Raw genomic sequence first — 27,128 nt, 5'->3', positions numbered from 1 at the left:
AGGGAGAGAGCCCTGTGTTCTGGTCTCTAGTTGTTGTTGGCAGAACCTCCGTGGCCCAGGCCAGGGGTAGTGGCTGCCGGCAGGGCAAATCCCAGAGAAGCCAGGAGCCACTCTCGGCCCCTCGGTGGGCTGCCTGGACTGGCCTGAGCCTGTGGGGCAGTGGAGGCAGAATCGTGACCATGCCAGGGAACTGGCCCTGGAGTCCTGCTGACCTGCCCGACGCTGGGGCCTGGCCATGTTTCACATGTGGGGGACAGGAGGTCTGCCCTGGCCACTTGGACACGTGATGTGAGTGCAGTGAGCGACCCAAACGGGCCATTCGTGGAAGAAAGGTTGGTTTTCTTCTAAGACAGTTTTGGTCAAGATTTCTTGTAATGAGTCTCTGGGATTTTAGAGGCGGGATACGCTCATTAAGCCTAGGCCACTTTCTCCCGAGGGCCCCACGGCGTCCCCCGGCCAGCTAGTCGGTGGCCAGTCTGGACAGGACCTGGGCCCCCTGCTCTGCCACAGGATGAGGAAGGGGGACCCAGTGGCAGCCTCGAGGGGACAGACAGCAGCACCTGTGTACAGAGGGCGGCCGAGGGACTCACTGCCCGCTGGGCCCCCTACACGCTACACTTCACACACCAGGTTAAAACATGGGATTCGTTCACGTGCACATAATTCAGTTTAAATGGTGACTAGAACTGATGACTGGCAAACTTCTAGAAGGGTTGTTAAGACCCTCACAAGTTCTGTCTTGCTGGAAACCACATTGAAAACTCGGAACCCGCACATAAGTAGCTGCTCCACTTCCTAACCTCACGGAGGGGTGTGAGGGACCCCATTGTGCCTTCGAGCAGCACCCACGTCAATCACCAACGTCCTCGTCACCACTCCAGCCTCGTTTCTTCCCTGTATTGCCAGAGAGAAAATTCCACAAATGTGTTTCCCCACATTTGTGGTCAGTGAGGCTCTAGAGCGAGCAGAGAAGTCGAGAGGCGGGGACTTCTGGGGGGCCCTTCGGGGCTCACTGCTCTGGAGGCCCTGGCGCATAGAGGCAGCTGCAAAGCTGGTATCCCCTTGGCAGCCCTGTCTCCTCTGGTCAGTCTTCACGTTGGACAGTGTGACGGCCTGGAGAGGTGGCCGGCTGCTCTGTGTGTGTGTGTCTGTGTGTCCATGTGTCTCTGTGTGTGTCTGTGCGTGTGTCTATATGTATCTGTGTGGTTAGGAATGTGTGTGCCTCTGATTTTTTTTACACAGACGTCCCCTCCGAGGCATCATTAAGCCTGGAAAAACCATTTAAATAAAAAATGTTTAAGAAAAATTAAAGTAAAACGAACTCTTTTCCTTTTTGGTGTACAGTTTTGTGAGTTTTAGCACATGTGTACATATTTGTGTAACCACTACAGCCCAGCTTTGTTTTGTGTAAAATGGTGATAAATGTTTGGACCTCACCCTCATTAATGTTCCCCGGCTTCAAAAAAGCCCAGTGACCGGTGTGATCGAGTTTGCACCGCTCACAGCAAAACTCCAGCTCAGGTCACACCTGTGGCTCAGACGCAGAAGCCACTTGGGGCGCTGAGTGAGCTGGTGGTGGAATCATCTTGAAGCAAAAGTGCTGAAGAGATGCTTGCTCAGGGCTGAGCGAGCTTGGCGGGTGTGGGCTGCATGCGAGGGGCGACCTGTCCTGAGTGACCGTTTGCTGCTGGACGTTCACAAGCCACGTCCAAATATGGAAGAAACATCCCAGGCACAGAGGGATGTGGGTCTGTCCATCCTGCTCTGTTCCAGCTCAGCTTCCGGCCTCTGGCTCCCTGTCCCCGCAGCGCGCTCACAGCCTCTCACTGTCAGTGATTCGGGTCCAGGACGGACCGAACGTCCGCCAGGTTCTCACAGAGTCAATGGTGCAAGCACAGATTTTATAACATAGTAGAAATAAAGTAAGACTGCAGAGCCCTCAAGCCCAGCTGTCCACCAATCGTGCTGGACGTGGTGAACAGACCCCCACGTGGTGGCCGTGCAATGCCTTGTCACCCCTCTTCATTTTAGATGCTTGTTTTCGTCGGCTCGCTCAACCAGTGATTAGAGCACGCCCCCCGAGAACCTGGGTGGTGAGCGTCAGCCGCAGAACGGGACCTGGTGGGGGAGCTTGAGCCCGTCTGTCAGCCTTGGGAGCTGGACACCACTGACCTGGCTCTAAAGCCCCTTGAACCTTTGTCCCGACAGGGAAGGGCTGTGCACGTTTGCTTGTCACTTTCTGAGCGACTTTGTGGGAAATAACCTGTGGGCTGTGTGGTGAGCCGTTCTTCTCTGTTAACTGTGTCCACACTGATTGCTTCCAGGTGTTCACCTCCAATGGCCCCACCGTGATCATGCCCACCTGGTTCTGCTCCCGAGCCTGGTTCTCGCACGTGGGCCCATTTGACGAGGGCGGGCGGGTAAGTGCGGGCCCCGTGGATTCCTCCTCTGGGCCGGGCTGGGCTGGGCTGGGCCGGGCCGGGCTGGGCCGGGCTGGGCCGGGCTGGGCTGGGCCGGGCCGCCGTCCCCCTATGAGGGCCTTCGCAGCACTTCCTGCTTCCCGAGCCTCGCGTGCTGAGCCTCCCAGGGCGCGGCCGGGGCACCGCTCGGCCTGTGTTGTGCGGGAAGCAGGGGATTTCTGTGTGAAGGCTGTGGGCGCTGGGCGTCCGCTCCTGGCTCACACCCGCCCGGCACGCTAGTCTCTGGGCTCCGGCCCAGAAATGGGGACGCGACGCTGACCTGCTCCCCTCCCACCCCGACAGTCTTAAGAGTAAGCGCTCCGACACCGACCAGAAGGTAAATCTTAGGGTTAGTTTATTTTCCCTTACCCCCCCCTCCCCTTAAATTGGCTTTGAGATCGCGAGTTTTGGTACTCGTGGTGGAAGGGGTGGGCCAGGCATGTTAAGGCCCATCAGGCCGGAAGGTGGGGATAACTCAGGCCCAGGCTCACCGTCTGCCCCAGGACCTTGGCCACGGTCCTGCCTGCTCTGACTCTCCTCTCCGCTTCGGGGGGGACCTTCACTGACTGCACAGGGGCCACGTGGAGCCTTGGCTTGGAGCCAACCCCCTCCCTGACCCTACCCGGCATTCCTTGCCCGCCCCCCTGCCCGTCACGCACACAGTCTCATTTTGGAGGGAGAGGCTGGCTCCCCCACTGCCCCCTGCCCTGGACCCTGGCCGGACGGTCCCTCATGGCCGCCCAGACGTGCCCTCCAGGAGCAGTGCTGGTCTCACATTTACAGACCAGGGGCTCGAGGGGAGCATAGTGCCCTGAGGGCTGGACTGAGGTTTGGGGACTGGTCCTCAGCTGATTCTCCATGTCCAAGAGGCTGCAGTTGTTGCCCATGGAGAGAAGGGCAGGGAACCGAAGCAGCCGGGACAGTCGAGGTGCTAAAGGACGCAGAGCAGGAGGGTGGCGAGACTCGGGGGTGAGGGTGGCTGAGCGGTCGTGGACACGGCGGCCATGAGCTGGAACCTGCAAGGTGCACAGGCTTTAAATTGGGAAAATGCACTCGCAGAGGCAAGGTGGGGGAGGGGAGTCGGAGATTTGGAGGAAGGCGCCATCTGGCGCCCTCAGCATCCAGCTGAGGGGTCTGGATGTCCCCAGGAGGCAACCGTTTCAGGCCCTTAAACAAAAAGGAACTTGACAAAAATGGTGTTTGTTGGTTCAGAACAGGGCTCTTCTGAGGGCCGGTCTGGCCTGGGTGAGAAAGTCCTGGAGGGGGGAACGGCCTGGAGGGGGGTCGTGGTTGCTCAGAAGAGCTGCCACCCAGCACAGCAGACACTTGGCAGAAGTGCTTTTGCATCTGTTGGAAGGATCCCCAGGCTCGGAGTCGCTGTGGGAGTTATGAGCTGTCCCCCCCTCTCCAGAGGGTGTACCCCAGGCTCCTTTGCATTTTAGCCATTCTGATTGCAGTTCTGTAGTTTCTTGTTGTATTTTAATTTGCATTTCTGAGATGACTTATGACGTTGAGCAATTTTTCATGCGCCGATTGGCTACTTGTATGTTATTTTATGAAGCGTCCAAATCTTTTGCCCAGTTTTCAGTGGGGTGTCTTCTTACTGTTGAGTCGTTGGTGCGCTTGGTCAGATACTTGCTTGTGGGCATTTTCTCCCACCCTGGGTCTCAGCGTTCTGGGATTTCCTCTCGCTCCCACTTGTGTTCGTCCCAGATTCTATCCTGAGGACGTTAGAGCAGCGAGGCTGGGGCTTCCACCCCTGTTTTGTGCGTTTTATCTCCCCGCCCCGGGGCTTCCCACTCTGGGCATGGGGCTCACAGATGCCGTAGAGGTTGGCCACTCAGCCACCCAGAGCCAGAAATCGGCACCTTCTCTTGTGCATTAAAAACCTCTCTTGGTATCAAAGAAGGTTTGTATTTTGTCATCTCTGTATTTATCTCTCTTTAAATGCCCTTGGTCCCAAGTGCTCTGCTTAAACCTTTCCTGGTTGGCTTTTTTTTTTCGGTTTTTGGAAGTATTCTGACTCCCACCTGTTGCCTGAACAGCAGCCAGGAGATCACCCTGTTCCCTCATTCCTTTCTCCTCCTATTTTGTTGCGTGATTTCCGCTCTTGTCAGAAGGCAGCCCCGCGTGCTGAGTCCCCAGCCGCCCGTCTGTGTCCCTGGACTCAGCCTCACACGTCAGGCTGTCCGGGCCTCCGCGTTCCTTGAGTTCCTGCACATTCAGACTGTGGTTCTGGACATGTGAAGGAGGTATGGGCTGGACATAAAACCCTGAGTCACACCTTCCCTTGCATGTCTTGACAACACAGCTCCCTGTTGCCTTGCTTTGCCCGACGCTCCTTCGATTCGCTCGGCTTTGTAAGGTGCTTGACCTTTTCCTGGAGGCTCTGAGAATTCCTCCCTTGTTAAAAGACTCATGGTTTCACTGGGATTGGTCTTAATGGGGACCTGGTTCCGATGTGTGGAACCAGGTCTGCTTTTATCTCTTGTTTGGGTTATAGTTTTAAGTTTCAGCTGTCTGCCATTGTTGTGATTTTCTGTTTCAAAGACTCATTATACATTGGCTAGATTTTCTTTGACTGTCTTCCATTTCAACAACTTTCTCTTAACCCTCGTTACTTATTTTGTTATTTAATTTTCATTTTCTTGTTTATTTTCCTACATTTCTTCAGTGTCCCTTATTAAATTTTTATTCAGATCTGTTTTCCCTGGAGGACTTTTTAATTTAGTCTTCGTTTCTCATATAATTTTTGTCTTTTTCTTCTATTTCTTTTTTGAGTTCAGTCAACCCTCTTCTATTTAAAAGGTTTATTGGGGTATAATTCACATACATACGATTCAACTACTAAAATGTGCAGTTCAGTGAATTTTAGCAAATTCACAGGGATGCACAACCATCACCACCATCTGATGTTACACAACAGTTTCACCCCCCAGGGAAGCCCACGTGCAGTCACGCCGCCCTGGCCTCCCCAGCCCAGGCTAATCCTCCTCCTCCTCCCCTTCTCATGTCTGTCCTCCTTTTTGCAGGGGTCCAGCTTTGTTAGTTATTGAATTTCTGATTCAAGACGGGTCTCCTCATTCTCAAGCCTTGTGGAGGACGTGTGATTTCACTTGGAGGGTTATTCACAGGGTTTTTTTCTCCTTCATGGTTTTTGTTGTTGTTGTTATTTGGGGTGAATTTCTGTCCACGGAAGTGTTTGTTTTCTGTTTCTTCTCACACGGGCTTTGTATAGCCGCGGTTCATGGGATTCCTACCTCAGGGTCGCCCCCTCTGTCACCCCAGGGAAGTGCAGCGGGTGTTGAGGGCAGGGAGGGGAGGAGGGTGTGTCTCTCCTTCTTTGTTTCCTTTTGTCCCACAGGGTCCTAATCCCCTTTCACCACATCTCTGAGGGCGCCTACCCATCCAACCGCGTTCTCACACCCCAGAGGCCCCAGGGCTTGGGGTGACCCCCCCGGTCTGCCCAGGCCCCCATCTCCACGGGGGACTGGGGCTCAGCACCCCGTCTTCCTCGACGTCACCTCTGCACCCCATCGCGGCCTCTGTCGCTGTTTGCAGCCGGTTGGCGGTGCCCAGGCTCTGTGAATCGGGGGTGGGGGTGCCCTCCACGCCCCAGCCACCCGCCTCTGGCTAAATTCTCACTTGTCTCTGCGGTTGAGGTCCTCTTGGTCATGAGAAGAGAGGACATTTTCTCTCCTTCCTAAATCTATAAAGCGCAGAGTCACAACGTGCTCTTGAAAGGTGCCTCTGAAAATGCAGAAAATTAGAAAAAGGAAAAACTACGCAAATGACCCGTGACCCCATCACCACACATCTGCTCTGAACTTTTGTGTGGGGTCCTTTTGTCTTCCTTTTACTGTGGACAGCTTTTAGCCAAGCTGCAAACACAATTTTGAAACTTGATTTTTAACTTAACATTTTGTTATAAATCTTTTCATGTCCTTGTGGCCTTTGTGAAAACACTACAGTCAACACACAGTGGTCCATCGAGTCACTGATTGACTCAACCGCCCGACGCTGCAAGTGAAGTGGTTCGCATGTTTCCGCGTCACTAACGAGAATGCGCCGATTTCCTATTCGGCTGGCTTCCATCGCGATGCCCTGACGGCCTTGCGGTGTGTCAGGGACCCCGGGCGGCGATTCCCTGGGCAGTGGTGGCTTTGTTCAGGGACAGAGGCGGGCAGGCTGGCGCCCAGTGTGGCAGCTCAGGAGTGAGAGCTGAGTGGGCTGCTTCCGGGGATGGCGCTCAGGCCCGAGCCAGGAGGCAGCGGAACTCGCGCCGGGGCGGCCACAGACAAAGAGCGTCAGTTCATCACAGACCCCAGAGGCCAGGTGCATAGGGCCCAGTCAGGGGGTACGCTCGGGCCAAGAGGCTGGCCAAGAGGGGCCAGGGGTCCCATCTCCCCCGAGGATGATGGCCACCAGGCTCCATCAGGACGTCGAGACCTCAGAGGCCAGCTGTGCCGCCTTCCTCTCGGGGTGGATGAGCTGGGGGGCAGCCGTGGCTTTACTGGAAGCAGTGGGCCCGGCCGTGGCGCTGGCATTGCCTCGGTGAAACCGAGCTCGGGCTGGAGAGCCGGCGGAGGAGGACAGGCTGGGGCTGGAGAGCAGCAGCCTCTGGGCTGTCAGGAAACCAGCCTCTGCCCGGAGCAGGGGTCCTGGCAGTGTCCCCAGCCGTTGCCGGGCTCTGCTCACCAGACACACCCTGGGTGATCTCCTGTCCTGACCCCCTGCTCACTTGGTTTTCACCTTGAATTTAAGAAAGTGAGGGGAGCCAACTTGGTGTCCCCACCAGGACTGAGATCCCCCAGACTGGCCAGCAGCGTGGCTGTGACCCCAACGGCCAGCCCTGGTCTGCGCTTCTCCAGGAGGGGGCAGGAGGCCTGGGTTCTCACAGGACGGGAACACCCAGTGGGACACTGCAGACCCTCGGAGCAGCATGCCATCAACAGGGAGGGGGCGGGTCAGCGGGCCAGCAGTGCGGGCCAGGGGTCAAGTTTGAGGCTGTGAGTGGGGGTGACACTGGGGCTTGGGTCCACCCCTCGGGCACCTTCTTGTCCTGAAGACGCCTCTTGTGGTCACGCTTGCCCAGTGCCGGCCACAAGGTCGGGGAGCTGGATATGTTGTTCTCCCGCTGAGGCCTCACGGGTCAGGCCAGGCTCAAGTGGCTGGGGCGCCGGGCGGATCCGCGTCTCCCGTCGCCTGAATGAGGCTCTGTCGTGAGCGGATACACGTTTCTTTCGTCCCGCAGGGTGTCCCCGAGGACCTGCTGTTCTTCCACGAACACCTGAGGAAGGGCGGCGGGCTCGTCCGCGTGGACCAGAGCCTCCTCCTCTACCGCTACCACCCCGGCGCGGCCACACACTCCGTCCTCGAGTACGCAGGTCCCGGGTCCAGACCGGGCGGGGTCAGTGGGGCAGACACAGGTGACCCAGTCAGGTCGCAAGGCAGGAAACCTGGGAGCGTGGCCGGCACGGGGCATGCGGCCTCCCGGGAGGGACGTTGTCCTAGGTCCACGGACCAGCATTTCCCTGGGATCGAGGGCAAATGTCTGTTCTCACTTTTTTGAAGTGAGGTAGGATTCACGTGTAGTTGTCCTCTTGGGGTTTTGTTCTCACTTGCTTTGAGTTGACGGGATTCTCAGAGTGAGCCCAGCCCCCCGCTAACGGGATTACAGGCGGGCTGGGGGCACCCTCTTCCTTCTCCGCCCACCAGGGGAGGGCTGCTGGGACCGAGGTTGGGCCGCTCCCTCTGTGGGGCATCACAAGGGCACTAGCCCCCTCCCTCTCATGGCCCACACGTCCCCCAGGCCCCAAGGCTAGAGGCCCACTACCAGGGACAGGGCAGGGATGGTGCCGAAAGTACAGGCAGGGTGAAGGCAAGGGAGGGTGTGTTTTTCTTTCTTTAGTTTGAACTGTGTGTGTGTGCGCATGTGTGCCTGTGTGTGCACGTTTGTGCACGTGTGTGGGTGTTACATTTCAAACAACTACAAGTACGTATCCCCCTTGGTGCTACCGTAATGCTGCTCTCTTGGGGACAGGGAGGAATGGGGCTCTGAAACAGGTCTACGATCAGGGGATCTTTTGATTGTAAAGAGCGTGATGCAGGGACATGCATTTGTGTTTCTGGAAATAGAAGAGACTCTGTTCTTCCCCTGGAGGGTGTGAGACTCGTTGGAAGGTGTGGCTTCTCAGTTTCTGTCCTGGGAGGTCTCCTGTCCACTGTCACAGTGGGTGTGATGTGCACTGTCACAGTGGGTGTGATGCTGATTTGGGCATGTGTCGTCAGTGGTGGGGGGGTGTCCCAGATTGCAGCATCCATATAGTTTATTTATTTATTTATTTATTTTTGGCTGCCTTGCATCTTCGTTGCTGTGCGCGGGCTTTCTCTAGTTGCGGTGAGCGGGGGCTACTCTTCATTGCGGGGTGCGGGCTTCTCATTGCGGTGGCTTCTCTTGTTGCAGAGCACGGGCTCTAGGCATGCAGGCTTCAGTAGTTGTGGCACACGGGCTCAGTAGTTGTGGCTCGCAGGCTGTACAGCGCAGGCTCAGTAGTTGTAGTGCACGGACTTAGTTGCTCCGTGGCATGTGGGATCTTCCCAGACCAGGGCTCGAACCCGTGTCCCCTGCACTGGCAGGCGGATTCTCAACCACTGCGCCACCAGGGAAGCCCCCAGCGTCCATACTGACTTGGGAGATCCTTGAACTTTTGCGCACGTGCTATCCAACACTAAAACTTAGCTTCTTTGTTTTCCAGCTTTAAGCAAAAGAGCTTGATTTCTCTTTTGTTAAGTCTGAATTCTCATACAGTAGATTTAGTGGAGCATCATTGGGAGTTTGTTGCCATGAATTTGACTCAATGCAAGTGTGATTTGCACACATGGGGTAAAGGTCATTTTCTAGGGGGACATAACAATCCTAAATGTGTATATCCCTAATCACAGAGTTTCAAAATACATGAGGCAAAAACTGAGATTGGAGTTGGAGATTTTAATACTCCTACCTCAGTAATTGATAGAAGCTGTGGGTGGGGAAGTCTGTGAGGATCAGAAGATTTGAGCAACACTATTAACCAACATGACAGGAGACATTTAAGGAACACTATAGTCAACTGCAGAATACGCATTCTTTTAAAGTACAAGATAGACATTACTTTGGACCAATAAACAAATCTGAATAAATTTCAAATGATTGAAATCATACTGGTTATGTTTTATAAATTAGAAATCATTAAGGCATCTTTTTTTCTTTTTTTTGGCTGCATTGGGTCTTTGTGGCTGTGTGCCGGCTTTCTCTAGTTTTGCGGCAAGCGTGAGCTACTCTTTGTTGCGGTGCACAGGCTTCTCGTTGCGGTGGCTTCTCTTGTTGTGGAGCACGGGCTCTAGGTGCATAGGCTTTAGTAGTTGCGGCTTGCGGGCTCTAGAGCGCAGGCTCAGTAGTTGTGGCACATGGGCTTAGTTGCTTCATGGCATGGGGGATCTTCCCAGACCAGGGCTCAAACCTGCGTCCCCTGCATTGGCAGGCAGATTCTTAATCACTGCACCACCAGGGAAGTCCTAAGACATCTTGAATATACAAAATATTTGGAAATTAAGCAACCAAGGGAAAAAATCACAGAGGATATTAGGGAAAAAATTTAACTTGATGACAAAACAGTATGTCAAAATTTGTGGAATTTAGCTAAAGCAGAGTTTATAGTAAGTTTTTATAGCTTTAAAAGCTTATATTATAAAAGAAGAAACTAAAGAATTATCTAAGTCTCCACCTTTAAAGGTTTCAAAAGTAATAGCAAAGTAAACTCAAAGTAAATAGAAGGAAAGGTATGAAGAAGGTAAAATTGAAAATGGACAGTCAGTAGAAAAAAAATCAGCAAAACCAAGAACTGGCTTGAAATAAAATCAATTGACAAACCTCTAACAAGATTTATTTTTAAAAGAAAACACAGGTTACCAATATACTGGCAATTAAAGAGGGGACATCATTACAGATCCAATAGATATTTAAAGTATAAATAATAGAGAATTCCCTGGCAGTATAGTGGTTGGGACTCCGTGCTTCCACTGCAGGGGGTTTAGGTTCAATCCCTGGCTGGGGAACTAATATATCCTGCATGCCCTGCACACGGCCAAAAAAAAAAAAGAAAGGTATAAATAATAATTAAAAATTAGATTAGTAATTTAAAAACTTTTCATAAAGAAAAGCCAAGCCAGATGGCTTTACTGATATATTCTATCAAAAATGTAAGGAAGAAATAATACCAGTCTAACATAAATTCTTTCAGGAAATAGAAGAGGAGAAAGATCTATTGGGTGTTGGGAGGGAGGAGCTTCACACTCACTCTGTGAGACCAGCATGACTCTGAAGTAAAAAATGCTACAAGAATATTGCAAGAAAATAAAATTACAGACAAATATCCCTTATGAAAATAGATGCAAAAATCATTCACAAAATATTACCAAGTCAAATTCAGAAATATATATGAAAGGATAATACATCATGAATACAAGTCTGGTTTAACATTCAGAAATCAATTAGTATGATTTAATACAGTAACAGAATAAAGGATAAGAATCACACAATCAAGCGCAATAGATGCAGAAAAAGCACTGGGCAAAATTGAATACCCATTCATGATTTTTTTAAAAACTCAGCAAACTAGAAATAGAAGGAAACTTTCTCAGTCTGATAGCATCTACTCAAACCTATAACTAACCTCATACTTAATCATTAAAGACTGAAAGGTTTCCCTTCTAAGATCAGGAGGAAGCGATCTGATCGCTCCTCTCACTACTTCTATTCCACATTGTAATGGAGGTCAGTGCAATGAGACAGGAAAAAGAAAATATATAAGTATTAGAAAGTGGAAGTAAAACTAGCATCATTTGTAGATGGCATGATTGTGTTTCATAGGAAATCAAAACCAATAACTTAGCTAATTTTCCAGAATACAAGTTTATAGAATTGCAATGAACAACTGAAAAAATGCAGTTGAAAAAATGTACAACGGCATCAATAATAAAATACTTTTGAGTAAGTTTAGTAAGGTATGTCTATGTCCGCTAAAACCTACTCCAAAAAAGGCTGAGGGAAATTAAAGAAAACCTATAAAATAGATGGAGAGATATACCACATTCATGGATTGGAAGACTCAGTATTGTTAACGTCAGTTCTCTCCAAATTGATCTGTAAATTCAATGCAATCCCAGTAAAAGTCCCAGGTGGCTTCTTTGTAGAAATTGATAATCTGATCTTAAAATTCGCATGAAAATCAAAGGGCCCAGAGTGTCCTAAACAATCTTGAAAAGAACAAAATTTGAGGATTTATTGTGCCTGATTTTAAGACTCACTCTGAAGCTACAGCAATCAAGAAAATGTATTAATAGAATGAAGACAGACATACACATCAATGAAACAGCAGAGAGTCCAGAAATAGACTCACAATTGATTTTCAACAGTCTCCAAAGGCATTCAATGGAAAAAGAAAAATATTTTTAACAAATGGAGCAAATGGATATCCATATGGAAAAAAAATCTCATGTCCTATAGAAAAATTCATTCTAGATGGCTTAGATATAAACATAGAAGCAGCTAAAATATAAAGCTTCTAGAAGAAAACATCAGGGAATATCTTCACAACCTGGGGATAGGAAAAAATTTATTAGAGAGGACACCAGAATCTTTAGCCCCCCTTTTTTTTTTTTGGCTGTGTAGGGTCTTAGTTGCAGCACATAGGCTCTTCGTTGCGGCATGCGGGCTTCTCGCTAGTTGAGGTGCGCAAACTCAGTAGTTGAGGCCCGGGGGCTTAGTTGCCCCGGCATGTGGAATCTTAGTTCCCCGACCAGGGATCGAACCTGCATCCCCTGCATTGGAAGGCAGATTCTTAACCACTGGACCACCAGGGAGGTCCCTCTTTAGTGCTTTAAAATTGATAGATTGGACTTCATCAAAATTAAAAACTTTTGCTCATAAAAAGACACCATTAGGAAAATGAGTAGACAAACCACAGACTGGGAGAAAATATTGATAATCTATATATCTCACAGAGGGCTAGTATGGGGGAGATATTAAGAACCCCTATTACCCCCAAATAAAAAGAAAATCTAATAAAAGTAGGCAAAATAGTTGAACAGACACGACACTTCACAAAGAAATAATATATAAGGTCAATTAGTTCATGAAAACGGTTTCATCATTATCAGAGAATGCAAATTAAACTCTGCACACCCACTAGAAGGGTTAAAATTAATGTCTGCAATTCCAAATCATGCTGAGGACACGTATACATTGTTCTCAGGAGTGTAAACACAGTACATTCTCTTTGGAAAACTGTTGGGCCTTATTTTATTAATTTAATTGCTACCTGCCCTATGCCCCAGCAATTCCATGTCTAGGTGTTTCTCCAAGAGAAATGAATACATTGCTCAACATTTCTCTATTAGTAGCCAAGAATGGGAACAACCCAGATGCCCATCAGCAGGTGATGGATAAACACTGCTGTAACGGAGCCCTCCTCAGCACTAGAAGAAAACAAATGACTGATACCTGCAAGAACGGGGATTAATGTCAAAAAAAAATATGGTTAGTAAAAGAAATCAGATACAAAAGCATGCATACTGTGGCTTCCACTTGTACAGAGTTCTCCAACAGGCAGAACTAGTCCACAGTGATAGAAACGAGACTGTGGTATTCTCAGGGGAAAGGAGGTACAAGGGAGCTTTCTGGGGTGGTGGAAGTGTCCCACCTCTTGATAGGTGTGTGGGTTACACGGATGTGCATGTTTGTCATAACCGTCTGACTTGTATGCACACTTAAGATCCTTGCTCTTACTGTATGTGAATTTCATTAAAATTTTTAAAATATCTGGCAAGTGTTTCTTCAAGGAAGTAACCACTTTCCCACAATCCATAAACGGAGTTGGAAACTCTGGGTGAATAAAGTACAAAGATGGTTTTCTGGGTACGAATCTTCTGTAGAGCTCAGAAATGCCGGGACATCTGGGATCCTCTGCAGAGCTGAGAAGTGCCGGGACACCTGGGATCCTGTGCAGAGCTGAGAAGTGCCTGGACACCTGGTAACTTCTGCAGAGCTGAGAAGTGCTGGGACACCTGGGATCCTGTGCAGAGCTGAGAAATGCCTGGACACCTGGGATCCTCTGCAGAGCTGAGAAGCTCCTGGACACCTGGGATCCTCTGCAGAGCTGAGAAATGCCTGGACACCTGGGATCCTCTGCAGAGCTGAGAAATGCCTGGACACCTGGGATCCTGTGCAGAGCTGAGAAATGCCTGGACACCTGGGATCCTCTGCAGAGCTGAGAAATGCCAGGACATCTGGTAACTTCTGCAGAGCTGAGAAGCGCCGGGACACCTGGGATCCTCTGCAGAGCTGAGAAGTGCCAAGACATCTGGTAGCTTCTGCAGAGCTGAGAAGCGCCGGGACACCTGGGATCCTGTGCAGAGCTGAGAAGTGCCAGGACATCTGGTAACTTCTGCAGAGCTGAGAAGTGCCAGGACACCTGGGATCCTCTGCAGAGCCAAGAAGTGCCAGGACATCTGGGATCCTCTGCAGAGCCGAGAAGTGCCGGGACACCTGGGATCCTCTGCAGAGCTGAGAAATGCCTGGACACCTGGGATCCTCTGCAGAGCCAAGAAGTGCCAGGACATCTGGGATCCTCTGCAGAGCCGAGAAGTGCCGGGACACCTGGGATCCTCTGCAAAGCTGAGAAATGCCTGGACACCTGGGATCCTCTGCAGAGCTGAGAAATGCCTGGACACCTGGGATCCTGTGCAGAGCTGAGAAATGCCTGGACACCTGGGATCCTCTGCAGAGCTGAGAAATGCCTGGACACCTGGGATCCTGTGCAGAGCTGAGAAATGCCTGGACACCTGGGATCCTCTGCAGAGCTGAGAAGCGCTGGGACACCTGGGATCCTCTGCAGAGCTGAGAAGTGCCTGGACATCTAGGATCTCTTCCATTGTTCCTGAAGGTTCACGTACATGTGTCGTCACCTTGAGCTCCTGTGAAGCAAGGTAACGGGAAGGCATGTCTGCGATGACCCTGGTGCTGACCTCCTGCTCCCCACCCGTGGTGTGGCGGGTGCTCATGTATCTGGGGGGCCAGGCAGCCAGCCAGACGGCTTGCGCCACACACACCCTCATTCTGTTTTCATGCGATAATTCTTTTACGTTGAGACTTTTTTTCCCTCTTTTTGCAGCGTGAGGCTTTGCCACCCACAACATAAACGAGGTGATCTCATGTTAGTTTCTGTGTTGGATTAAAGTCTTTGAGCAGCAAAACCTCACAGAGCAACTAGCGCTAATTACACCCTCAGGCTTGTCAATAATTGAATTCCTTCAAACTCTCCCTCAAAAAGCCCTCTGTTTGAGAGGCTCCCTGAATCGTGGCCTTTGCATTTTAAATTGAGAATGATCAGCATTTATATCATTTAACAATCTTCACTATGAAACACTTCTGACAGCCAAAAGGCATAAGGAATCATCTTTAAAACAAAAAGTTACCCATTTCCCCAAACCTCCTGCATCTCCCAGGTTCCATTTCGTGGTGTCTTGAGTGGGATGTTTATTTGCCATGAGATCCATTTCTCTATACTTTTACCACATGTGATGTCCTCTAAACAGTGTGCTTTCCCTCTTTAAAAGTGTGATGTCGGTGGCAACGCTCTGCCTCATTCTTCCAAAGTCACCATGCTGCTCACCCTCAGGGCTGAGCTCTGTGTGGTGACGTCGCTCCTCCGTCTTCGTCACCGCGTGGACCTTCCTGCCGTCCTGCTGCTGAGGGTCCACACACGCCGCTGCTCCCCGCCCCCACCTCCAGCCCGCTGCCTCCTGGTGCGGTGCGCATCCCTGACACTGCCCTGCTTTCCAGAAGGTTCTGGAAATGCCGACCTGTGGGTCTGAGGAAACCTGTGAGCAGCTCCCACACACCCAGCCCACACACGGTGGAGCCTCCTCGCAGGGCTAAGAGTGGCAGGAAGGACACACCTGGGCTGTTCTCCCGAATAAATAAGAACTGAGCAGCACGGTGGAGAAGGGGGCCTGCAGGACAGCGGCAGCAGGAAGGGTCTCACTGTCCACAATGCGGAGGTATTGGTGGCAGTTTCTGAGTTGTGTGGTGTGTCCTCAGACCAGAGACCAGACTCCGGAGGCACAGGGAGGGCGCAAGGCAGGGGCTGTACCCTCAGGACCCACAGTCCCTCCGAATCCACTCCGCGGGCGGTGGGAGGTGGGGGTCAGCTGTCCCTCCCACAGGCGCCGTTTCCAGGTGAGGCACCCTGCGCTGCTCAGACCCGGCCCGTCACCCCTGCGTCTGGTGGTCACGCTGGTGCGGGCCCCACACTGTCCTGGTCCCTGAGCATTAAGTGGAGTCCTGGTTGGGCCATTTCATTTCCTTGTGTCCCTAAAACCTTTGGGCATTTTTTTGGCAGTTTTCATTGAATTATTTATCAAATTGAAGAGAGTTGACTGGATAAGAAGAGAAGCAATTAAGTCACAGAAGCAGCCAGACCTTTTGCCAACAAAAGTAATTTAAAAAGTAGGAGCCAGAGAGGAAACCGTGGAGCAGAGGGCGAGACCTGCCCAGATGTCTGTGGTCCCTTATCTCCTGCTGCCCCTGTGGTGGTAGGCACGCCCCCTGGGGTCCCAGGCACGGCCTGGAGCGTGGCGCAGGTCCTGCTGCTGGTGGGGACCCGGGGCCCACCCCATCTCTTCCTTGCTGTCAGGGTCTCATGGGTTTGTCAGAGCTCATTTGCAGAAAGTTCAGTTGTTTTGTTCTCAGAATCGTCCTTCGTTCCTTGGATGCTGCCAAAGCTGCATGTTGAGTGCTGTACCTATTGGTGTCTTATTTGGGCTGGAGTGTGTCTAGCTTGTGCTAAACGGCCCAGACTGGGGAGTTACTCACCTTATTCACCTTCACAAGCCCCAGTACCCCCCGACCACTGAAATTATGGCTGCTCAGCACAACCCTAACTGAGACATTTCAAGTGGGACGTGGGTGGACCAACCACGGAGGAGCCCAGCAGTCAGAGCCCACCCCTGGGCAGGCGGACACCGGTGCCCAGTTGCATTAGAGTGGGACGTGGGTGGACCAACCACGGAGGAGCCCAGCAGTCAGAGCCCACCCCTGGGCAGGCGGACACCGGTGCCCAGTTGCATTAGAGTGGGCATCACTGTGTTGTGTCCGTGGACCCCACGCTCTCACCTGGAGGAGCTGCTCCCCTGAGGTACCTTGTGGGACCCTCAAAGCAGGTCGCCACGGAGAAGGCGGCGGGGCTGTGGCTGCTGAACCACGGGTTCAACACTTGCCACACAGAGCCCCGGGCCAGGCACCAGGGAGGAGCTGAACCCACACTGTAGAATGCGGGGGAGCTGCAGCAGGTCTGCGCCTGGCCTAGAACAGTAGGTCTTGGGGCTCCGTGAGAGGGTCCACGGAGGGCACTTCCAGGTGTAAACTATGATTTTATACAAGGGTGTGCCACCCTTCCTTACATCAGAGGTTTCTCTGGGAAGGAAGACTCGGGTCAAGTTTGGTCCACTGTGTACCTGCAGAAGCTCCCCCTTAACCTCCCCGATTCTAAGTGATGGTTTCACACCTGCACCTTGGGTCCTGTCCCTGTGTCCAACCACTTTAACCTGGAGACAGCTGACATGCTGTTCTCCCCGGGCACTGGGGCTCGGGCAGCTGCAGACCCCAAGGGCCGGCCTGGACCTCAGGTCTGCATGTGGCAAGGGGCCAAGGGAGGGGGTCCCACCTGGGGAAGGTGACCCCGCCATCTGCACAGCTTCCACAGGACACTGTGGCCCCTTCCATGTGGCCGCTCGAGGTGGGCAGTCACGTCCAGGCCTCTCTGGTCATGTTTACCATGGTTGCAGGTGCCGGACATCAGCGTGGCTGGGTTTCTCTTGGGCTCCCCAAGCTCTGTGCCTGGTGTCCCGCACGCTTCTTGAGTGCCGTGAGGGCGGGCGAGGGGTGCGACCTTCTGGTCCTGGACTCCTTGGTTCAGTCACTCAGCCAACAGCTGCAGCACTGCCCCAGGGGCCCCAGACCAGGGGGACTTGTGGGCAGGCTCAGGGGTGGCGGGAGGAAGGCCTTGGGCGCTTGAAGGCCCTGCCCTCCAGGGTCACGACCTCCCACCCCCCATCCCCCACAGGACCACCATCTGGACCCACCGCGTCCGCTTCCTGGAAGAGTGGGCCCTGCCCCACTGGGCAACCTTCACCATCTGGAACGCGGGCCGGCAGGGCCGCCGACTCTACCGCAGCCTGACGGCAGGGTCACGGTGCAAGGTGGGGCCCACCCCTTGTCCCACCCCTCCCCCATCCAGCAGCACTGCCCCCACTGCCCCTGAGGCTGGCGTCCTGGGTCCTCCCCAGGTGGTCGCTTTCTGTGACGTGGACGAGAACAAGATCAAGAAGGGCTTCTACTGCTACGAGGACTCTCAGGTGCGCCCCCTCCCCACCGAGCCCCACGGTCATGCACAGGGGCCACCCACACCGCACTCTGGGGCGCCGTCCTGGGCCTTTTGAGTAGACGCTGCCCAGAACCTTCCTCCTTGGGAAAGGCCAGCTGGGCCCAGACAGCTGCCAGGCCTGGCAGATGCAGCCCTCAGGCTCCTGGGGTCTCCAGGACCCCAAAGGGCACCTGTGCCTGCCCCCACCTGCCCCTGTCCCTGCTGGAAGGTGCTCCTTGCAGGCTTGGGTCTGTCCACTGCCCACCTCAGGTAAGTCCTGCGGCAGCCATAGGTGGTGGGTGGAGGTGCTGGAGACCAGGTCCGGCCCTGGGTCTGGCCGTGGCCTGGGCGCCTGTCTGAGGGCATCGAGCTGTGAGCGGGGCAGAGGTGGGGGACTGGGGAGCAAGGTGGAGCAGCCTGTGGCCCTTCTCTCCTCTCAGGAAAGGCCCAAGCCCCGGGTCCCGGTCCTGCACTTCCGAGCCGCACAGCCACCCTTTGTCATCTGCGTGAAGCTGGTGAGTGTCAGGCTGGGGCATGTGTGGCTGGGACAGTCCCAGGGTCAGGAGGTGGTATGTCGTGTCCACCAGGAGGCTGCGGGCTAGGACGGGAAGTGATGACCGCCGCTCTGGGGGGCCAGGAGAGTGATCCGCATGGGGGCGGGGACAGGAGACAACAGGGCCACCTCCAGCCAGGCCTGGGGTGTCGGGGGAGGTGGCGGCGATGGTGCCCCATGAGGCAGGTTGCATTTCCCATGAGAGCTGCAGGGGACAAGGCCGCCCAGAAGCACCTGCGCCGGCCCTGCATCCCCCGACCCCCGCCAAGTGACTGCCGTCCCAACGGTTTTCTCCGTCACCCCCTTGCCTTTTCTGCCTCTTCGCAGCCGCGCACGACAGGTGCTCGTTTCTCGGCTCTAGGCCCGACGCTGGGGTCCTGCAGCAAGGCCTGTGTGCTTGAACTCCCTCCTTCCCTGAGTGGGTCCCATTTCCTGGCGTGCAAGTTCCCACCACGAAGCCTGCTGGTGGGCTCTGGTGATGGGGACGTCCTCCTGATTTTGGAGCCCTCACCCCCGCCCTGCTGGCCTGTCCATCTCTTCTCCTTGGTTTCTGGGAGCTCTGCATTGAGTGGTGCTGGCCCTTGGTCGACTAGTGTTTAGCAGATGTTTTCTCCCAGTTGTGACTTGTCTTTTCACAGGTTCTTCCCAGAAAAACTTAATTTTATTTATTTATGCATGCATGCCTGCAGCGCCGAATCTTGGTTGCGGCATGTGGGATCTTTTAGGTGCGGCATGTGGGATCTTTTAGGTGCGGCATGTGGGATCTTTTAGGTGCGGCATGTGGGATCTTTTAGGTGTGGCATGCGAACTCTTAGTTGCGGCATGCCTGTGGGATCTAGTTCCCCGACCAGGCCCCCTGCATTGGGAGAGTGGAGTCTTATCCGCTGGACCACCAGGGAAGTCCCGTGAAAAACTTATTTTTAACACAGTACATTTATCAACTTTTCTCTTGTGATGAACACTTTTAGTGTCCTCCTGTTTTGGAAACTCCTCCCCGTGGTCAGAAAGATAGATTGTCACAAATGCAAATATAAAGTGTCCTTAATCCACCAGGACTACAGGGCCCAGGTCAGCTCATGTGGGGCGGGGCTGCCCCAAAGGGTCCTCAAGAGGCAACAGTAGTGGATGGGTGAGCAGGTACCTGTGCTGTGTCACTGGGGACGTGGGATGACGCACAGTTGGGGACACAGGCCACTGCTTCCAGCAGTTTCCAGCCTCTGAGGTTGAAACCTTGGTAACCAGGGTGCCCGGCCAGAGGCCTTCCTGGAGGTGGTGGCTTTAGCAGAAGGGAAGCAGGTGCATGTTCATTTGCCAGCGTTCACCAATAGCAGTGGGGAACCAAGCAGGACGTGCCTCTCACCCCACATCAAGTGCAGACTCTCACCAAGCCTTGGGCTCAAGGAGCCTGCGGCCCCTACACACTTTCATAGCGTAGGTGGCCTGCTCCACGTGTATGTGGAGGGCGCCAGAGAAGGGGAGAGCCCTTCGCTGGTGGCTCGTTTTAAGATCCCAGACCCCCTTCTGCACTGACTGACGTTACTCACAGCTTCCAATTGCGGTTTACCGTGTGGTCCAGGCGCCTCCACAGGGGCCCCACCAGGCCGGCGCATCCTGATGGGGAACGTCACTTCCCTGAGGCTGTGCTCCCATGGGGCCCGAGCTCAGACACAGGGGACAGCGGGCGTTGTAGCGTGTTGGTCAGGTGGGGTCCCATGCAGGACCGGAGCACAGGCTGGATGTCCCGATTCTGCCCCTCGAGGTGCCACTTTGGAGAAGTCACCCAACTGTCGGGAAAGCGGGCGTGAGAACAGGCTGACCCCAGGAGCCTGGCGCCAGGAGTGGCCTCAGGGTCCCAGCTGGTCCCTGCGTGGCCAGGCCCAGCCCTGAGCTCCAGCCTCACAGAAGCTGAGGCAGTAAAGGTGTGGTTTCCTCTGCTCAGTTGGTGGAGACTTTGCACGGCCACGGGTGAGCTGAACACTTGGACCAGAACACAATCTCATGGGCACAACAGGCTTTGTCAGTTTGAAGAATGAGGCCGTGTGAAAATTCAGGTCAGATTTCCACGTGGAAGTGTTTTCAGTTCTCTCGGACGCGGAGCTGGGGTGGAACCACTGGTCTTAGGGCGACTTATGGCCCCCCCCCCTGCCGCCCAAAGGTTCCAGTTTCTCGTATCCTCGCCCACCTCGTGACGTGTGTTTGTTCGTCACGGCCATCCTGGTGGATGAGTGGCTCTCACGGCGGTTTCCATTTGCGTCTCCCTGACAACTGAGGACGTGGAGCATCTTTTCATGGGCTTGTTAGCCATTTGTCTGCCTCCTTTGGAGAAGTGTCTGTTCAAGTCCTTCACCCATTTTCTAATCGGGTTGTTTGTCTTTTTGTTGAGTCCTGAGAGTTCTCTATATTTCTAGACTCAAGTCCCCAATTGGATGCATTGGCAAATGTTTTCTCCCATCCTGTGGGCTGTCTTTTCATTCTCTTGATGGTGTCCTTTGATGCACAGAAAGTGCTTAACTTCGACAAAGTCCATTTTATCTATTTTTAATTTGATTTCTCCTGTATTGGGTGTCATGGCTAAGAAACCACCACCCAATCTAGGGTCATGAAGATTTACCCCTGTGCTTTTTTCTTAAGAGTTTTATGGTTTCAGCTCCTTCATGTAGGTCTTGGACCCATTTTGAGTTGATGTTTGTGTGTGGGGTCAGGTAGGGGCCAGCTTTGTGCTTTTGCAGGTGGCTGTACGCTGAGTGTCCCAGGGCCAGGCAGCCGGGTGGCTCCAGTCCCAGTGTGTCACCTTGAGGTTTTCTTCTGTTTGACTGTTTGCCAGCTTGAACCTGCATTATTTAACTATCACTACCTAACAGACTACAAACTTAGCCTCAAACAGCACGTTTACTACCTCACATTTCTGTGGGTCAGAAGTCCAGGCACCACAGGTGGGTTTCAGCTTCAGGTGAGCGTGGTGGAGTCTGCCACTGATGATGTCTCATCAGGAGGCCCGCCTGGGGCAGATCTGCTTCCAAGCTCTCATGGGCGTTGGCAGAAGTCAGATCTCCAGGATGTTGGCCGAGGGCCTCAGTGGTTTGCCAGCTGTTTGCTATGCAGGCCCCCCAACCATGGCAGCTTATTCTGTGAAAGCCAGCAAGGGGCAGGGTCAGTAGCAAGACACACGTCACACTAACGTGTGACCTAATCAGAGAAGTGACATACCAGGGAAGGGGGTTCCACGGGATGTGGGTGCTATGAGGCAGGCTCATGGCCATCTGGGGCCTGCCTGCCACAGGGACAGACCCACCTGGCTTTGGGTTTCTTGGTTTGAAAGCAGTTTCCTGAGAGGCCAAGACAAACAATGTTCCAAGTTGCCAGGAGAATTGGATGAATGATTACGGGGCTGCAAGGAGCAGTTGTAAAATGAAAGTTTTAATTCTACACAAGTGATACCTAGCTTTTCAGAGATAGGCTCTCTTAAGGGTCTACTTCTCAGGGACCTGAAGTTGCCACGAAGGGAACACCCCCACCCATGCAAACCCTTCCCAGAGAGCAGACTTTGGGTGGGAAGGAACCCATCCCTGTCACCCACTTTGTTTCCTTGGAGGGTCTAGAGGTAGAAACACAAAGGTGTATGTGATTTTTTTTTTTAACAAACAGCAGGATGTTATACATACTTCTTTATTTCGCTTTTTTCACATAATAGTATATCTTGGAGTTAATTCCATATAAATCTGCTCGTGCCACCCAACTGTGTTGTTATCTTTTTATGAAGGAAACTTTCCAGCACGTTTCAGCCAAAGCAGCCAGCCCCAAGCCCCAACTCCCCCAACCTGGGAGCGAGGCAAATTCTAGCCTCATTTCTTGTTTCCTGAAAAGATTAAAAGCTAAAAAAAACTACCATAATACCACTATGTCACCCCAAATTTCCAGATATCCCATCAGTGTTGAAATCTAACTGCCTTGTAGATGTGTTCTATCTTTTCACACTTGCCTGTTGGAATGCAGACCCAGTGTGACCTTTGTCTCCCTCACTTTCTTACAATGTTTGTTGACGAAACCGGCTTGTGGTTTATTTAACGTGTTTCCCAAGGCTCAGGTCCAGGGTCTGTTCTGCTGGCAGGAACACCTTCATCGCTGGCTGCAGGAGCTTCTGAGGGATTCATGTACCTCACTTTAAAAATATCTGCATCCCACTCGATTACATGGATGTGTCATACATTTATTAACCAGTTACTTATCGATGTACCTTTAGGCCAGTTTTAGTGTTCACCATTAAGAATAATGCTGCCGTGGATATCTTTATATGTGCATAATTTTGCTCAAGTGGCTACACATATGGGATAAATGTCTGAAAGGTGCTGGTCAAGTGTGCCCGCTATCGGTCGTGAGACCAGCCATTCTGTCCCTGGAGGCTGAGCCAGTTCACACACCCTGCCCCCACCATGACCCTTCTCCAGCGGTGTGACCAAACCTTCCACCTTTGCAAACCACAGGTGAAAAACAGTAAGTTTATGGTTCCAGTTGGCATTGTCATATTGTGAGTAAGGAGGGCATCTTTTCACATATTTGTATTCATCTTTATTTCCCTTTTGGTACCTTATCATTTTCATTGGCCCATTTCTCTGTTGGTCTCTCAGTATTTTTCTTTATACAGTAACAGACACAAACTACTGTCTGTGATGTGTTGCAAATTTTTCTGTGTCATTTAACTGAATTTATATCTTTTGCCATTTAGAAGTTTGTTATTTGGATATAATCAAATTAATTTTTCCTTTTATGGCTTTTGGGGGTTTTATTCCTTCTAAGACCATGATTTCTCACTGTGATATTTAAAAAAACATGATCCAAGTCTGGTCCTCAGACTCGTGTTTTTTCCTTATATTTTTGGTACAACTGGAATTTATTTTGTTATAAAGATTATAGTAGGGATCCAGACTTTTTTCTTTCCATTTGGATCCTCAGTGGTCCCAACATCATTAGGTGAGAAACCCACATCTTTTCCAGTCAGGAAATGGCATCTTTGTGTGTTGGGTATGCATGTGGATTTGGAGCTGTTTCTGGAGTCCTGGCCTTTTTCTACTCAGCTGTCATGCACCATTACTGACTATAGCTTTATGATGTTCACCACTGAGTAAGGCTAGTCTTCCTTCATTATTCTTTTTAGAACTTTTCTCACGTTTTTCTTCTTTGAATAAACTTTATTGTGAATTCTTAACACCTTCGGAAAATGGCCTAAGTGTGGCCCACCAGCTGCTTCTGTAAATAAAGTTTTACCAGAACACAGAGGACGTATGGCCACAAAGCCGTAAATGCTAACCATCTGCCCTGTAAGAAAACTCTGCGGCCTCTGTTCCAGAACCTGCCGCACAATTTAACGGGCGACATGCCCTCCCCCAGCGCCGCCCGATTCTGTACTTTCTCCGCTAATCCGTTTGGCGCAGAGTGCATGTCTGTGGTCCATGTGACAGAGTCGGCTGTGTTTCTGGGGGTCTGGTCTCCTCCACGTCATGCTTGAGGCCTGCTCTCCTCTTCCCGTTGGCGCTTCGGGACCCAGCTCTGGGCATCACACCAGAGCTTCTCATGGAGGGTCCTGACGCTCTTCACGGGTCGTGGGGTGGCCATGTCTTCTGCTTCGCTGGACAGCGCCCAGGAGGCCAGGCCAGGGGACACGCCCAGAGGCAGGGAGGGAGGGGTACCTCTAGGCCTCGTGACTGGACGGCGGGGTTCATTTCCGTCTGATCCCTGCTGAGGCCAAGACCTTTCCGGCCTCTGTCGGGCGTGTGGACTTCCTGTCTCCTGGTGTTTCTCATCAGCTTCTCGTCCATGGGACCGTGTGTCTTCTCCTGACCTGAGGAGTCCTCTGTGCCCTCTGGGTTCTAGTCCTTGTTGGTTTCATGTCTGACCTTTTTAATTCTCTTAAGGGGGTGTGTCCACTCATGGACACGTGAGTACCTTCCCAGTGGCCCTTCTACAAGCCCAGGTCTGTGGCTGGCCTGGCCCTGAACCCACGTGTATTTCCTTTGAAAACTTAGAAGCAGAGAGATAATGGGAGGAGAAAAGGGGGGCTGAGAACGGACAGCAGGTAGAGGACAGAATGTGGAAATTTCAGGTGTTTTCCAGGTAGAATGGTTTTCATTTAAATACTTCAGGCAAAGCCCAGGTAACAGCAGTAAGAGGAGCAGAAACAGCCCAGGACAAGGGTGATTCCCCGTGTTGGGTCCAAGGACAGACGGATAACACCCAACAGGAAGGAGTATGGTGGTCAGGCAGCCCCTCCCACGTCCTGGCAGAGAGGCCCCCGCTTTGCTGGTTATGGAGGCAGGAGGGGACCTGGCAGGTGGCGCTGGGACGAGGGACAGGAGCCTGCAGATGTTTCCCAAAACCCCGCTGTGGCCCCGCACGGGAGGGCGGCCAAAGCACCAGTGCACGGGCCCATCTGAAGAGTTTGAGGACCCGCCCCCAAGTCTCGCACCGACAAGGGTACAGGGAAGACGTGGGCGGGGCCTGCCTCCTGTCTCGGCCGTGGGGGTGGGTATTGGAGCAGGAGGCAGGAGGGGCTCCGCCAGCAGCTGGCTGTTGGGTCGCAGTTTCTGTCCCCAGGGCCGCCTCCCACCTGTGGCCTTGGAGAGACCATGGGGGTGGGGCGGGGGGGCCACTACGGAGACCCCAGGATCAGTCAGGACAGGGCAAGCTGGCTCTGCCCTGGACCAAGAGATGAGCGGAAGGGACTGCCCATGAGAGCCTCACCTCCTCCCCCGAGTCCCTGTCGGGGGCCAGCTGCCTCCTGTGGGGAGGGGCCGAGGCCAGGCTGGGTGGAGGCACCTCAGAGGACCCCCTGCCCCCAGCCTCCCTGGTGACCTATGGGACATTGTGGCCAACTGCCAACAGGTTCCCTTCTGGCACTTTTCTCCTTCTAGCAGTGGAGCAGAAGTTCATAGTGGACCACCTGACTGGCGGCCACAGGCAACCCCAAACCCCAGGCCCCCAACGGAGGCTCCTGGGGTCCCCAGTGCAGGCCAGGGGAGGCCTGGATAGAGCTAGACCTGTCGCTCCTCCCCCAGGACCTCACAGGGGGCGCATTTGAAGACAATCTGAGGTCGCTGCACCTGCAGGAGGGCCGGGATTTCCTTCACTTCAGCTGACGGACCCATGGCAGCTGCTCCCAGGTACGTACGAGGCCCCCAGCAGCCGCAGCCCAGGGTCGAGAGCAAGTAGGGAAGGATGGCCCCGTGGCCCCCAGTGGGGGACGTGCCCGGTGGAGGGTGGCACCCAGATGCCCCTCAAATCCCCTTCACCAGGAGGGCGCGTCTTAGTGTTCTTATCAGGTGTGGTTTACGTGTGGTAAAGCACACAGTCGTGAGCACAAGCCGTGAGCAGCTCCTCTGCCCTCGGGAAGCGCGTGGCCGCACAGTGCACCCTCCCCCGAGAGCCTCCCTGGCGTCTGTGGCAGACGTTCTGGTCACTGCTCGGCTCCCCAGCGCCTGCCTCGTTCCCAGCTCCGGCCACTGTGGGAAGTCTGGTCCGTGTCTGGGCCGGTGGCTGGCTCCACCCGTGTGGGGGCCGCACGTGTGAGAGACACGGACCTAGACAAGGCCCAGCCCGCGGACGGGGGCTGCGTGCTCACGGCTTGTCGGGCGGGGAGCTGACCCCTCACCGAGCGCAGCAGAGACCTGCGGCGGGTGGAGGGGGAGGCCCCGCTGTGCCTGGCGGGGGCCCGTGGGCGTGAGCTGTCAGGGGAGCGAGTCTCCTTCTCCGACTGGTCCTAAGTTGGATGTATGGCTAGAACTGGGGAAGCTGGCAATTGTGACCACGCCCTGGCCATTGGGGACCAGTGGCTACAGAGTTCTATGTTGAGACATGGTCTGGAATCGTCCCTTTGTGCGTTTGGTCTCTCGGTCCCAGGAGGCCAATGGCTTTTCCCTAAAGGTGACACACAGCTGCTACCCCCGGGGGCCTGTCTCCTTGATCCAAGAACAAATCATCGATGTGTTGAATCATTAGTGCCATCAATGCTGGAGTTGAGTGATGATTCCCACTGATGGGAGCCCTGCCCTAACAGTTCATGTGAACAAGGCAGTAACTCCTGGGTCCGAGGAGGGTCGGGGCCCTTGAACAATCAGGAGTGGCCTCATTGTGGAGTCACGTCTGAGTCAGAATTCCCCGTCTTGGTGATTTAAAAGCATCGGGGTCTCTGCATGTAGAGTCTCGGAAGACCCTTCCCAAAGCACACGAGGTGTTGGTCAGAGGCAAGAGGATCAGTGTTCTGGCCACAGGACTCCAGGACCTTCTAAAAATGCATGTTTATTTTTATACTGTATGCTACTATTGTCCATTAAAAAAAAATTCTACGTGCTTTTAAAAATCTACACATTAGCCATTATTCTTTTTGTTACATGGTCGTTGTTTATCGTTTTCTCTGCCCAACATTCTCTCTTGCACCTGCATTCACCTGGCAGCAGGAAAATGATCTCTTAAGCTTTATCCACTAGAATCTGCCCCCAGAATCTGCCTGAAGATATTTCTGTCATCACAGCTGGGAAGGGGGTTTGCTACTGGCATCTAGGTTGTTGCTAAACATTCTGCAACACACAGGACGGTCCCCACAACTAAGAAATGTTCGACCTCAAATGTCAACAGTGTCAAGATTGGAAACCAGCAGTGGCA

General features: G+C 52.9%; 1 protein-coding gene across 11 annotated transcripts in view; it reads left to right on the top strand.

Annotated features, from left to right (window-relative positions):
* Positions 1–27,128, top strand: part of B3GNTL1 (UDP-GlcNAc:betaGal beta-1,3-N-acetylglucosaminyltransferase like 1) — a 107,596-nt gene that overhangs the window by 77,675 nt on the left and 2,793 nt on the right. For 5 of the 11 annotated variants that reach the window (XM_082374259.1, XM_082374258.1, XM_082374257.1 and 2 more), the window contains 7 exons: positions 2,325–2,420; positions 7,714–7,838; positions 17,624–17,759; positions 17,847–17,915; positions 18,364–18,438; positions 25,526–25,630; positions 26,367–26,830. In XM_082374259.1, coding sequence (XP_082230385.1) covers positions 2,325–2,420; positions 7,714–7,838; positions 17,624–17,759; positions 17,847–17,915; positions 18,364–18,438; positions 25,526–25,606 — 582 coding nt within the window. In that variant the 3' untranslated portion in view covers positions 25,607–25,630; positions 26,367–26,830. The other 6 variants (XM_082374254.1, XM_082374253.1, XM_082374252.1 and 3 more) reach the window with 6 other exon arrangements.

The sequence above is a fragment of the Balaenoptera borealis genome, assembly GCF_965194805.1.
Source record: "Balaenoptera borealis genome assembly, chromosome: 20".
Taxonomy (NCBI): domain Eukaryota; kingdom Metazoa; phylum Chordata; class Mammalia; order Artiodactyla; family Balaenopteridae; genus Balaenoptera; species Balaenoptera borealis.
The sequence above is the reverse complement of the archived record's forward strand: the minus strand, read 5'-3'. Positions and strand labels throughout refer to the sequence as shown.